General features: G+C 37.9%; 1 protein-coding gene across 1 annotated transcript in view; it reads left to right on the forward strand.

Annotated features, from left to right (window-relative positions):
- Nucleotides 1-14,115, forward strand: part of LOC139942896 (uncharacterized) — a 60,102-nt gene that overhangs the window by 35,719 nt on the left and 10,268 nt on the right. The window contains exons 16-17 of the mRNA XM_071939704.1: nucleotides 3,678-3,734; nucleotides 3,902-4,074. Of these exons, the coding sequence (XP_071795805.1) occupies nucleotides 3,678-3,734; nucleotides 3,902-4,074 (230 nt within the window). The remainder of the gene's footprint in view (nucleotides 1-3,677; nucleotides 3,735-3,901; nucleotides 4,075-14,115) is intronic.

Consider the following 14,115-nt stretch of genomic DNA (forward strand, 5'->3'; position numbering starts at 1 on the left):
GAAGCGGCAGACAGGGGATCATCTTAAGGGGATGCGACTTTTTATATCAGATATCAAATAATAAACCACAAGGGAAACTGACTGGGTACATTTTTAAATGATTCTTTAGGATTGAACAAAGAAAAAAAAAAAAAATTCAAGTCTAAAGGCCCTGTCACACCATGGCGTATCGCCTGAACGTATGCCAACGCATGCACAAAAACGTCCAGCTTCCCAACGAATTGCATCAAAAAAAGTCGAGATCGGTGTTGGAAAGGACGGTTCCATAGCGTATCCATAGAGTATTGAACGTATACATAGCGTATGACTAACGCATTGATAGCGTTTCACTAACTAAATAACAATGTTATGACAGCGTATCACAGCGTATGCAAGCGTAAGAGTAACGTATTGATGGTGTGATGCGTTCAGCACGACCGACCATGAAGAAATGAGGATACGCCATGGTGTGACAGGGCCTTTAACTTTGTTCACACTGTAACGTACTACCAACGGGTCCTTGTTTGCTCAGAGCCAAACGCAGACCGAAAACAAACGAACCAATGCTGTTCAATATAAAACACACTTATTATTTATTCTTCGAGACCGACAACTTATTCGATGCTCACTCACTGAACTCAGCATTTGGTATTTATACACAACTTTAAGGGACACACCGGCTGATTTGGGCTATTTGGGCTACAAAATAGACTAATATATGACTTCAGTGGTCTTCGAGGAATAAAGAGGAACAGTCTTAAAAAAAATCATCAAATTTAGCCGTTTTTGAGCATTTAAAGACAACAACGAAAATCGCGTGATTGTTGTAACCAAAACGTGGTACAAACAATCACGTGACCTTCCGGGCTAGTTTTACTTCCAGCCGTCTAAAAGTAACTTACCAAACCAATTTTAAATATTTTTTTTTACAAAATTATTAACGAATAATTGACAAAAAATAACATGTATTCAAATTAACGCTACAAAATGTAAATAATGGTGAAAAATCTAACGTAAGATTCGCATTCAAAGAGTCCGAGTAACGGAAGCTTGTTATGTGGCCCCACGGCGTGGAGCAATCGGAACGTAAGCTATGAGGCATATCACGTACCGCACATGCCGTGTTTCGTGGGGGCTGGAGGTGTAATCCCGGGCGCTATGAACTCTCAGCTTGCGGGTCTCGCCGTGAGCTTGGGAAGGGTTGGGAGCCAGACATCAAAGTTTATGTTTGTCATCGTGGGTTTGTCAGTCGGTACACCTCGTGTCGATATCGTTGTTTCTTATGATCGCAACATTCCAATATAATGCTCTGTTTTGTTTCATGGCTCCTAATTTATTTGTGTTAGGAGTTTTCAGGTAATTAAAAAAGACTGATGATGTAAAAACATAGGAATACCGCATTTCGTTATATTGCCAGTGTTATTGTGTGTGTAGCTAAAAAAATGTTTTATGAAGAAGAAAAAAAGGATTACAAAAACGGAGCCCCCGATCGTAAAAAGAACAGGTGAATAATAATTGTGTAAAAGGTTGAACACAAATAATGATAAAACAAAATTCCCTCAAAGCATTATTTTGTAAAATAAATAGTATTTAATTCTGTGAATGACGTGTTATTTTTGAGATTGTTGAGGTATTATTTGGTTACATTTCAAGCTACGTAGATACTCAGCTACGCTTACGTTCCTTCAAGTTGCGCTATAATATCAACAGGTACGTTTTCAAGCCCGAGTCAAGTTACGCTTACGTTCCATACGCAGCTACGTTTACGTTCCAAGATACCCAGCTACGCTTACCTTCCAAGATGTGCTTAGGTTCCAAGCTACGCTTACATTCCAAGTTTTGCTTACAATCTTTCAAGTTACGCTATAATAACAAAAGGTATGCTTTCAATCCTGAGTCAAGTTACGCTTACGTTCCATACATAGCTACGTTTACGTTCCAAGATACCCAGCTAAGCTTACGTTCCAAGCTTTGCTTACATTCTAAAAGATAAGGTTACGTTCTAAGGTACACAGCTACTCAGCTACGCTTGCATTCCAAGTTTTGCTTATGTTCCTTCAAGTTACGCTATAATACGCAGCTCTGTTTACGTTCCAAAATATGCTTATGTTCCAAAAAAATATGGTTACGTTCTGAAAGATATGGTTCCGTTTCAAGCTACGCAGATACGCTTATACAATCCAACATACGTATAGGTTCCAGTTACGCAATAATCAAAAGGTACGCTTTCAATCCCGAGTCAAGCTAGGCTTACGTTTCAAGATTTGCAGCTACGCTTATGTTTCAAAATACATTCTCACAAGGACGCTTTTGAATCCCTCAAGATTCCCTTCCCCCCAAGATTATTATTTATTTTTTACCGTGAATAACAGGGCCCATTTATCAATTTCATCTGTTCAGCAGAAAATACCGCTGATGTATTTACTATTTAAAAATTTAGTCGGGCACGAGCCACAAGTTTTCAAATTTAATTAAAATTTTACTGGTAATCAGTTTCTGCTATGCAATACTATTTTGTGCTAAGCAAATTGTTGTGCCACTATAAAGGCATTATGAAATTGGGCCCTGGCACGTCGGAAGAACGTAACGCCACGATCGCATTCCAAACTGCATCATGGCTATGTGGTAGTAGGCCTAGTTTATTGGTGACAGGAATGCTTTATTTACTTGTCATTGTCCCATCATATTCTGGGTTAATAGTTTGTTTGTGTTCTTCGTGACGATCTTTGGATGTACGTCGAAGCACGAAGGTCTACCTCCATCGTCGAAGGATCTGCCTGATCCGTATATTTATGCTGGTTGTTTATAATACATGGATAGACTGGATCCTTATGCTGCGTCGTAGTAAAAACGTTGCTTTAAACAAAGCACCAGTCTACTTACAACATTATGCGACAATATCACGAAGATTTGACAGTTGCAACGGCTGGAAACACGTATACGGTGACCTTTTACCGCTTTGATTTTTTAAATAATATTTCGCTAATTACGTGACATGTTGATGATTGTTTTTACAGCAACCATCTATAAAAGCATTATTTATGATTCTACACCCCTAAATTGCGTAAATGGAGAGCCGGTGTCCCTTTAATCACACATGAATAAAATCTTATCATTATGTTATACACTGTTATACATCATCAATTGCGCGCGATAGTTCGTCCAATCACTGAACAGTTCAACAAAAGTTCAAGCCAGCTGCCTCGGGAGCGTTGTTCTCCAAGATCCGGCGGGCCACTACGCACCGGCGGGGCGTACAGTTTCAGTTCGTCACAATACCCTTTCAAATTATTTTACACAATAAACAACAGACTTGTATTTTATTAATGTTTTCCCATTATCAATATATGACCATGCTTTAAAACACATAATAGTATTAAGTAATACTGGTAGCCCACCATCATGCCCTAAGCGATAACTGCACTGCGTGTGTTTGTTCAAATTGATTTTAATCATAATTACCGAATATCACTTGCAATTATTTCTAAAAAAGACTGAACTTTACACCAAAACTATATGAACATTATTTGTATTATTTTAACATTGCATATGTGAATAACTTAGATTGCATAGGTTAACCAAATTGATCTAATTTAATTACATCAATTTGTACACTCGAAATATAATTTCAGTCCGTAACCTAAGAATATCATTTCATTCCTCTGGTTTACTTTCAGTTAAACTAATTTTCTTTTTAGATCTGTTGATAAAAGTCTTCAAAAAGTACCACAAATGAATCGGACAGACATTAATGTGTAAGTACCCGAATGGAAAATATGGGAAACCTAAAAACAGAAAAAATAATAACATTTAAATGCAAATGTCATCATTAATTTCTTCTATCGAAGTAACTGTTCGTCCCCTCTTTAAAATTTTGTAATATCGTTCAATAACCATGTACATTGACATGTTACTTTCGCAGTGCATTAGTCGGAGACGACTTTATACCTCCATTCGACATGCTGTATTTCGGAAGCAGTGACTTTTCATCATCGGGTTTTGTGTGCCAACAAATTGCACAATTCGAGCGTAAATGCATGCCCTGTCACCAGGGAACTTTCGGATCGCAGTCAGGCTGTAGTCCATGTCCGCCAGGTGAGTTTGCAGGAAATGTACTTATTGTAAGGTGCTCCCAAACAGAAAGGGGTATTCTATTTATTTAAAAAGGTAAACAAACACTTATTTTTTTCCCTCGAAATACTGTTGCATTCCGTCGAAAAATTAATTCGTTTCTTGTTTTCGTTTACTTGAAACGATGCTACGTTTCCTCAAAATCATTTCATTCCCTAAAGATATTTGTTTCTTCCCTAGAAATATTTGTTTGTTCCCTCAAACATATACAAAAATCATTACCAGATCGCCGCACAATTGGAACATCCTTTAATTTGTGTGTTGTTTGTATATATTTTTTCATTTACTTTTGATTTTATAGTTTTATAGTTTTCGTTATTTATTTATGTAGCAACAAATAAAAATATAAAAAAATACAAACAATTAGGGGAACTCAGACCTTTTAACTATTAATTGAATTCAAGTTTCATCATGCTATCAATAAGAGTGAAAAGAGACGGATTCATAACGGAATTCGTATTGAGCCTTAAAGCCATTGGACACTTTTGGTAAACAGTATTGTAAACAGTAAATGTCCACACTTCGTGTATCACAACTTATAATTTGTATAAAAAAACAAACCTGTGAAAATTTAGGCTCAATCAGTCATCGGAGTCGGGAGAAAATAACGGTAAAACCAAACCTTGTTTCCGCACGTTTCGCCGTGTCATGACATGTGTTTAAAGATCGGTGTTACGGTACTCCTACATTAAAATCACTATCATAACTTGTTAATGTTGTGTTCAGCTATCAATTTATTGTACTGGTCATGTTTTTCTCCAAATAATTTGGCTACAATTTTCCAGAAAAAATTGACCTCGATTCTTCGATTTTGAAATTTCCCGGCCCGTACTGGTTCCCGGCTATTAAACCAACACTGAAATCTAAGCGGATTTGTAAACCAGCGAACGCAATGAACGTGGTAAAAAAGTGATGATGTCATACCCATGAAGCAACGAGAGTAAACAAAGATTACGCCATGTTACTCCGTGTGTTATGTATGCGTTTTTATACATACTATAGGCGTGCGTGTTACGAAGCTTTTTGTTTATAGTGTATCAGCTATACTACTGCCGACTATTTGGTTGTTTGTGGATGCACTAGAAGTTTGAAAATTACTGTAAGAAGCCTGGATCGATCCCGAAATTTAAAGCTAAACATTGAGATAATTCAGGGGGATTTACTACCACCAGGCCTCAGCCAGTGCTGCTTGTGCATGCTACGACGTCGGCGGGGTCGTCGGCTTGGCCCTGGTCGCAAGTGGCCGTGGAACAGCAAAATAATCAAGTGGCATTACAGAAAAGAGAGGCAGAGAAGCCTGGTAAGTACTTGTTAATAAAAAAAAAAGAAAAAAAAAACATCTACTGCTGTACTGAGAAGTCTATCTCCATTATTCTATCAGACATAAAGAAAATTTGCCCCCTTGCTGTTGTTGCATGTGGACTCATTATGTTCTGGTTTTGCGTTAACTCATGTAAGGTTCTTTTTAAAACTACGCCAACTCACAGAGAGATTGTCATTACATGGTGTTACGTCAAACCTGACGAGATTGTATTTCTGCCATGTAAATTTTTAAGAAATCCCACATAATGATTATTATTATTATTTGTTTTTTCTTTTCATAAAACAGATACGCAAAGAATGCATGCACAATGCACTAGTTCTTGGTCAGCGGGGTGACAAGACATGAAAACAACTCCTTCCGCAGCTGATGTGTAACCCCGTGTCATTGACATCAACCTTTACCAGCCGGAAAAAGAAGCAGCCTTTTTTTTTTTTTTTTTTTTTTTTCTCTTGATGTGGAGTTATATTACTCCGTTTATTCAACATTCATCAGCAAAGGCATACATCAAATAAACACACTATCAAAAGACACTTATTTATTTATTTATTTATTCATTCATTTATTTATTTATTTTTTCTTTTTTTTTCTTGATGAGGAGTTATATTACTCCGTTTATTCAACATTCATCAGCAAAGGCATACATCAAATAAACACACTATCAAAAGACACTCCAGTAAATACTTCTAATATATAACAGGCACAGTAAGTAACAGAAGCTCAGAAAATAACAATAATATTAACAATAAACAAAATAATTAAATAGTTAAATGAATACCTCTATTATATATACAAATATCTACAATTTAGCGTGACTCGGGAATCACGTGGTTCGGGAAAAAACAATACTGACAACAACAACAAACAAAAATTAGAAAAACATGATACATATGGGACAAAGGAAATAACTTGGCCCTTGGTAAAACAGGCAATTAGTAATTAAAACTGACTTCGTCCTTAGTGGTGAAACACAAAGCATTGTTCCTAGTATAGCAATTTTCGAATGATTCTGGTTTTAACCTGTTCTTTTCCATTCGAAGAAAATATTTCAAAGATAACTTTAACTGTGAGATGATGTCGATTTCTGCTGGTCTTGAATAACTATTAAACACCTTTTTGCATCGAATATTCCAGATCAGCCTAAGCAATTTAGCAACAACGACGGCCTGGACCGGTTTTAGAGCATATCCAAGAATTCTGTTAGAGTGGTTTAAATAAAAATGGTTGTTACCTGTATATTTGCTAAGCAATCTTTCTACAAAAATCCAAGCATCCAATGTGTGAGAACAGTAAATGAAAATATGCTCATGAGTTTCTCTTTCTACATTACAGAGCGGGCAAGATTCTTCTCTAACATTACCAATTTTAAGCAAAACATCTTTAGTAGGTAAAATTCTGTGTCTAAGTTTGTACATGAATTGTTTATCATCAGGATCCATTAAGTAGTTCTAAAAATCGCTGATCCATATCGCAGACCAATCAAGATCTTGACTAATACTGAATATATTTTGCCAAATTGGTTGAACTCTAGGAACGACACTTTTTTTCCTAATCAGGTTGCCGTAGTTGGTCTTGGCTTTAGTTAAATACATCGGAGCAGACTCCTCTCCGTTATAATCTTTGATGACTAACCAATTACATAAAGGAGTAGCTGGACCTTCTCTTTTTTCTTCAACTAGGTTGTAATCCACATGATGCTTAAGGCGACCTAGCATTCTACCGGCATTAATATTACGTAATGCACACATTTCAGCAATTTCTTTAAAAGAGATCAGTTTACCCTGTTTCACATTATGTTTTATCCTGTTAATACCAAAAGATTTAAGCAAGGTACTACCAAAAGTGACGTTGTCCTTGGTGACGCTAACATTATTCCACAAAGGCATTTCTCTTGTTTCTAAGACACTAGAATGTTTACAATCCATAATACCTCCTGCTTTATCAAAGGCATTGATCACATCAATATAAAAGGACGTGGTTTTCAAAGCTTTTTTCTGATTGGCAAATATATACCATCCCAAGTGATCATTGGCGCTAGCTTTATTAATCCAATAGTCAAAAAAATATTTCCATTTCCCTTGAGATAAGGGGTAGCGAGCTAGCCAGTTTAATTTGAGGCTCATCAATTTGCAGTTAATGTCAACAAGACCCATTCCACCCGAGTCTTTTGGACCAATGATGGTAGCCCTCTTAATTTTTTCGATTTTACCATCCCAGAAGAAATTCCAGATCATTTTATTCATCTTTTTCACGGTTTCATCGGGACAGGTTAGCACGCTGCCAAGGTAATTAATACATGGCCCAATCAAAATATTTACAATAACAGACTTGCCATGATAGGTGAGATTACGTTTAGACCATTTATCTAAAGTACTACGGATTTTTGTAATTCTCGGACCCCAGTTGTCATTTGGTACGACATCATTCCCAAATATGATCCCAAGGATTTTAAGTTTATCACACCATTGGAAGTTACAAGGTTTGTCGACTCTACCCGTCCACTTCCCAAGCCACATGCCTTTGGACTTGTCTACATTGAGTTTAGACCCGCTTCCCTTACAATAGGTACTAAGTATGTTATCAATAGTAACGAACTCCTTATTGTCACGAACAAAGAAAGTGATGTCATCAGCGTGTTGAATTAATCTAATGCTACTTTCACCTCCCGGCGTAACAATGCCTTTTAAATCACAATCAGTTCTAGCCAAACTCGCTAACCCTTCCGCACAGATAGAATAAAGGAGATAATCCCTCGAGAAACCTTAACTGGTGAACCAATAAAATTATTTACAATAATGTTACAATTGGGATTGCTGTACAATAATTTAATCCATTTAATTAAAACAGTGAAAAGTCAAAACAGTGAACAAATATTTCCAGCTAATTCTGTCAAACGCCTTCTCTTGATCTATACTTATGAGAGCAGCCTCCGAATTATCTAATTCTACATAGTCAATGGTATCACGCATAACCATAAGATTATCATGAATATTTCTTCCTACAACTCCACAAGTTTCTTCTTCACCTACAAGAAGGGGCATAATAAGCTTCATTCTATTAGTGATGACCTTGGATAGGATCTTATAATCGACAGTGAGCAAGCTGATAGGACGCCAATTTTTTAAATCAGTTCTTTCACCTCTGTTTTTATAAATAAGTCTAATTAACGCAGAGTTCATTGATCTATATAAAATACCATTCTTGAAACAGCAATTATAGACTTTTAAGACATCAGAAGCGATTGTGTTCCAAAATGTCTGATAAAACTCAACCGTAAGCCCGTCTAAGCCAGGAGACTTATTTTTGTTCATTTGAAATAGCGCTAACTTGACTTCATCAGCCGAAATTCTTTGTCACCAAGATTTCAGACATCCGCTCATCATTTTCATCAGTCCCTTACAACGTACCGCAGACATTGCCACATCTTCAACCAGAGTGTAGACTATCTGTGTTTGAGCCTGCCACTGTTGCTGAGATTCAAAGGGTTATTATGAAATCTCCTTCAAAATCCTGTGAGCTGGATCCAGTATCAACATCCATGATAAAGCAAAACATTGGTATATTTGTACCCTACATCACTAAGCTTGTAAACGAATCTTTCAGTTCCGGTTGTTTCCCCGATAGCCTCAAAGTTTCCTACATCAGGCCGCTCATCAAGAAACCAAACCTGGACAAGGAGATATTCAAAAACTACAGACCGGTTGCAAACTTAAAATATCTTGGAAAAGTCATCGAACGAGTAGTGTCATCACGTATTTCTGATCACATTCATACTTTCAACCTGTCCGACGTGTTCCAGTCAGCATACAAGCCTTTCCATGGGACCGAGGCTGCACTAGTCCGTGTGAGCAACGATATTCTCTCTTCTATGGACAATGGTAACCTTACAGCACTAGTCCTGCTAGACTTGAGTGCTGCTTTTGACACTGTTGATCATAACATCCTTCTCTCTCGGCTCCAGAATCACCTTGGCATAGAGGACACAGCCCTAGCATGGTGCAAATCGTATCTCCACAACAGAACTCAGCATGTATGTATTGGCACTGCGATATCCGACCCTGTTGTTTTGAACTACTCTGTGCCACAGGGGTCGGTACTCGGCCCGCAGTGGTTTACGCTGTACACTTTACCGATTCGTGACATCATCCTCAAGTTTAATCTGAATTACCATGTTTACGCAGACGACACTCAGCTATACATCACGTTTAAATCTTCTCAAGAAAACGCCAATGCATCTATTGCAAGACTTGAGAAATGCATCCAAGAGATTCGACGTTGGACACACCAAAACTTCCTGAAGTTAAATGATGATAAGACAGAGTTCCTTTTATTTGGGTCACGTCAACAGTTAACTAAGGTTTCAGTGCCATACATCTCCATCGGTGATGCTCGGATAGCTCCCTTGCTGAAAGCTCGGAACTTAGGGGTTATTTTTTATTCATCGATGACACTTCAGCCACACATCAACAACATTGTTCGTTTATCATCATATCACATCAGGAATATAGGTAAGATTCGCAAGTACTTGGACAAAAGTGCCACTGAAAAGGTCATTCACGCATTTGTTACTTCTCGTCTTGACAACGGCAATGCTCTTCTCTACAGTCTTCCTAACAACCAGATTTCCCGACTTCAACGGCTCCAAAATACTGCTGCTCGCATTGTGACACTGTCTAGAAAATCTTGTTCTATCACCCCCATTCTGAAACAACTACACTGGCTCCCTATCTCTCAACGAATCATCTTCAAGCTGATGCTCATTGTCCACAAAGCTCTAAATGGCAAGGCTCCCCACTATATTTCTGAACTGCTTCAAGTTTACACTCCTTCAAGGAATCTTCGATCAAGTTCCATGCTTCTCCTCATTGAACCCAAGTCTCGACACTCATGGGGTGACAGGTCTTTTTCTGTAGCAGCGCCACGCATCTGGAACTCTCTACCACTTAATCTTCGATCTTGTCTTTGTACCGCAAAATTCAAGTCTTTTCACAAAACTTATCTTATGTCACAGGTTTTCAATGACTAATTTTGTTGTGTCTGTTTTTCTTTGTGTTGTGTTTTTTGTTTTGTTTTGTTTTGGTTTACTGCGCCTTGAACACCCAGCAGGGTGGATATGTGCGCATTACAAGTCTTATTATTATTATTATTATTATTATTATTGCTTTTTCAAGATTACAATGAATATCATGAGGAATTTGTTTTCTACTTATTTTAGAGATAATATCATTTAAGTGATCATCAGAGATGTCTTCCTCTTTATACAAGTCAGAGTAAAAATCATTAGCATGATCAAGCATAGAGTGAGGTTGATCGATAAATTTCCCTTCGGCATTAACCAACCTATCAATTTTACTATTCTGGACTTGCTGTTTTTCAAGATTCAGAAAGAATTTAGAGGCTTTTTGACCTTCCTCTTTAATGGTATTCCGAACTCTAATTTTAGCCTTGGACCATTCTTCAATTTCGTAGGTTTTTATTTGAGCTTCAATGTCTTTAATGGCATCAGCACTGGAGTCTGGATTCTCCAAGAGCCTGTTGTATTTTTTCTTAAGATCATTAATTTTTTGTTTTTGAAGGTGCGCTTTTTCTTTGCCGTAATCTTGGAGAATTTCTTTTATTCTGAATTTACAACTTTCCCACCAATCCAACAGAGACTTGTAGTTGTATTTTTGAGAAGTCCAGAATTGTAAAAAGGTTTCTATACGATATTTACAATCATTGTCATTTAAAAGACTATTATTACATATCCACCTTCCTTGGCCATGCACATTACCGGGATCATGTAATTTCATACAAACTATAGAGTGATCAGAATTACCATGTGGATTAACACGCACGTCTAAAACATTACTCAGAAGATTGGACGATAAAAACAAATAGTCAATTCTAGTCGACTGCTTACTAGCTTTGTGGTAATGTGTGTATCCTGCTTTATCAGGATGAATAGTGCGCCAGACGTCACATAAATCTTTCTCGTTAATGACATTTTTAAGAATAGTTTTACTGCCGTCTTTGATTTTTACATTATCAATATTACAATTGAAATCTCCACCAATAATAGAAGAATCGCTAATAATCCAATCAGACATGTCATCAAAAAAATAAGCCCTATCGTAAGAATTGTTTGGAGCATAAACAGAGGCAACTGGAATGTCAAGATTGTTCCATTTAGTTTGACCCTTTATCCATCTCCCTTCCTTATCCCTAGAAATATTATCAATGCAGAGACCAGATTTTTCTGAAGTGAGAATAGCAACCCCCCTGGATTGGCTATTGCCATGACTAAAATGCATATTTCCTTGCCACTCTTTACTCCAAACGGGTTCGTCATTTTCTTCACTGTGAGTTTCTTGAAGAAAAATTAGGCTAAACTTGTTACGACATAAAAATTCAAAGATCACATTACGTTTTAGGTTATTCCTCAAGCCATTAACATTTATGGAGACAATAGACAATATGAACATACCAATGATGATGTTGTACATTAATGTCTTCATCTCACCAGCCATGATGAAGGTAAAAGTTACTTTGGCTTCCCTCCTCCTCTCCCTCTCTGGCTTTGTTGAACTCGTTGTTTGGGTTGGCTTTCGTTGTTCTTACTAGGCTTGTTGGTAGTTGGGTAGCTTGATGGACCCGGTTGATCAGTGTCATTGGTTTTACTTGTTGTTTGTTGAGAGAGTTATTCGTTGTTGATTTCCTTTCCCATGATGTTCGCTTTTTCCTTCGTCGACGGACTCCCCCGCGTGTGTAGAGAGTGAATTCTCCGCCTAGATCTTGTGGGTCTTCACTGTGATAATCTGGATCAACGAGTCTTCCACTATCCTCGTCGATCGATCCTTCCGAATATGTATCGTCGGATCTTTCATCCGTATATTCCTGGTCGTGCATGTTCTCTGGTGTCTCATCAACTGGGTTTTCGGCTGCCAAAGTTTCCATATCTGTTGGTGATGACTCATCACGAGCTACTTTAGATGATGCTGTTGAAGCTTCAGTGGATTTCCTTTTCCGCGACAACTTTCTAACTGCTTGGCTGTTCATGGCTTCGTCCCAAAATCCTTGGGGTTTTGTGGGAGTTTTCTTGCTGGTTGTTCCTGCAACTACTTCTTTGAATGATAGCTTAGGTTTAGAGGCGGCTTCTTTTGGTGGGTGCTGTTCTGTGTTCTCTGTTTGATCCATACCTTTCTTTTCTTCTCCTTTCTTTGCTTTGGAGCTGTGTGTTTCATCTTCAGCTGGCGGTTCTGTGTTTTGGGGCTCATTATCTTCTTTTTCTCCAGTAGTGTCCTCTTCATTTTCTTTATGTTCATTTGCCGGATTGTCGTCACGGATTTCATCTTGTTCGCTGTTGTCGTATTTGTCGTGCCAAGCCGCCCTATGGTCGTAGCTTCCACATACAAAGCATCGGTTTCTTGCCGGACAGTCTCTCGCTAGATGGCCTGTTTCTTCACAGATTTTGCAGGTTTTCTGTTGCCCCCTGTATCGAACTGGCAAAATAAAGCCGCTGAATTTGAGAAAGCTCGGTATTGGTTTCTTGAGGCTCTTGACGAGACAGCTTCTCACACCGGTTTCAATGTTGTCGTCAAAACCGTGATATTGACGTCGGATGTTGGCGACAGTTCCATACCGAGACAGGAGCGATGTAATGGCATTGTCCGGAATTTCGTATGGTGCCTTGATGTACGCGATCACAGAGTTGCGAATGTTAGCTCTTTCACACTGGACGAGGGCATTATGTAATAGCAGGCCTTGCGATGCTATAGTCTCACAATCCTGCTCATTGTCAAAAGTGACGTTGTACCAGTTACGTTCCAGTTCAGCAATGCATACTATTGTTGATGTTGAATCCAACTCGTGATTGACAGCTTTGTAGACGTCTCGGGGTGTGACACCTTTCGAAAGATGGTGGGTGTTGAACCTCACGGTGTTTGGTCTGTTAAGACCCATGGCAGAAAACATGGCGGCCAAGCGGCACCGCCGTTGATTTGAGAGCGCTTTTAGGGCCAAAAGGCCCTAAAAGGTTGGTTTCAATCTCTCTTACCTCAACGAAAGTGTTCTATGTACAACTTGAGAGACACTTGCTAGTAGAAAAGGCTTCCACAAAAACGCAGAAGGTGAAATTTCTGTCAATTTCCTGGAGCTCGATGTAGCTATATCACACGTCCTCAATAAAATTTATTTATTTTTTTTTCTCTTGATGTGGAGTTATATTACTCCGTTTATTCAACATTCATCAGCAAAGGCATACATCAAATAAACACACTATCAAAAGACACTCCAGTAAATACTTCTAATATATAACAGGCACAGTAAGTAACAGAAGCTCAGAAAATAACAATAATATTAACAATAAACAAAATAATTAAATAGTTAAATGAATACCTCTATTATATATACAAATATCTACAATTTAGCGTGACTCGGGAATCACGTGGTTCGGGAAAAAACAATACTGACAACAACAAAAAACAAAAATTAGAAAAACATGATACATATGGGACAAAGGAAATAACTTGGCCCTTGGTAAAACAGGCAATTAGTAATTAAAACTGACTTCGTCCTTAGTGGTGAAACACAAAGCATTGTTCCTAGTATAGCAATTTTCGAATGATTCTGGTTTTAACCTGTTCTTTTCCATTCGAAGAAAATATTTCATACAAAAATCCAAGCATCCAATGTGTGAGAACAGT

The sequence above is a fragment of the Asterias amurensis genome, chromosome 10, assembly GCF_032118995.1.
Source record: "Asterias amurensis chromosome 10, ASM3211899v1".
NCBI lineage: Eukaryota > Metazoa > Echinodermata > Asteroidea > Forcipulatida > Asteriidae > Asterias > Asterias amurensis.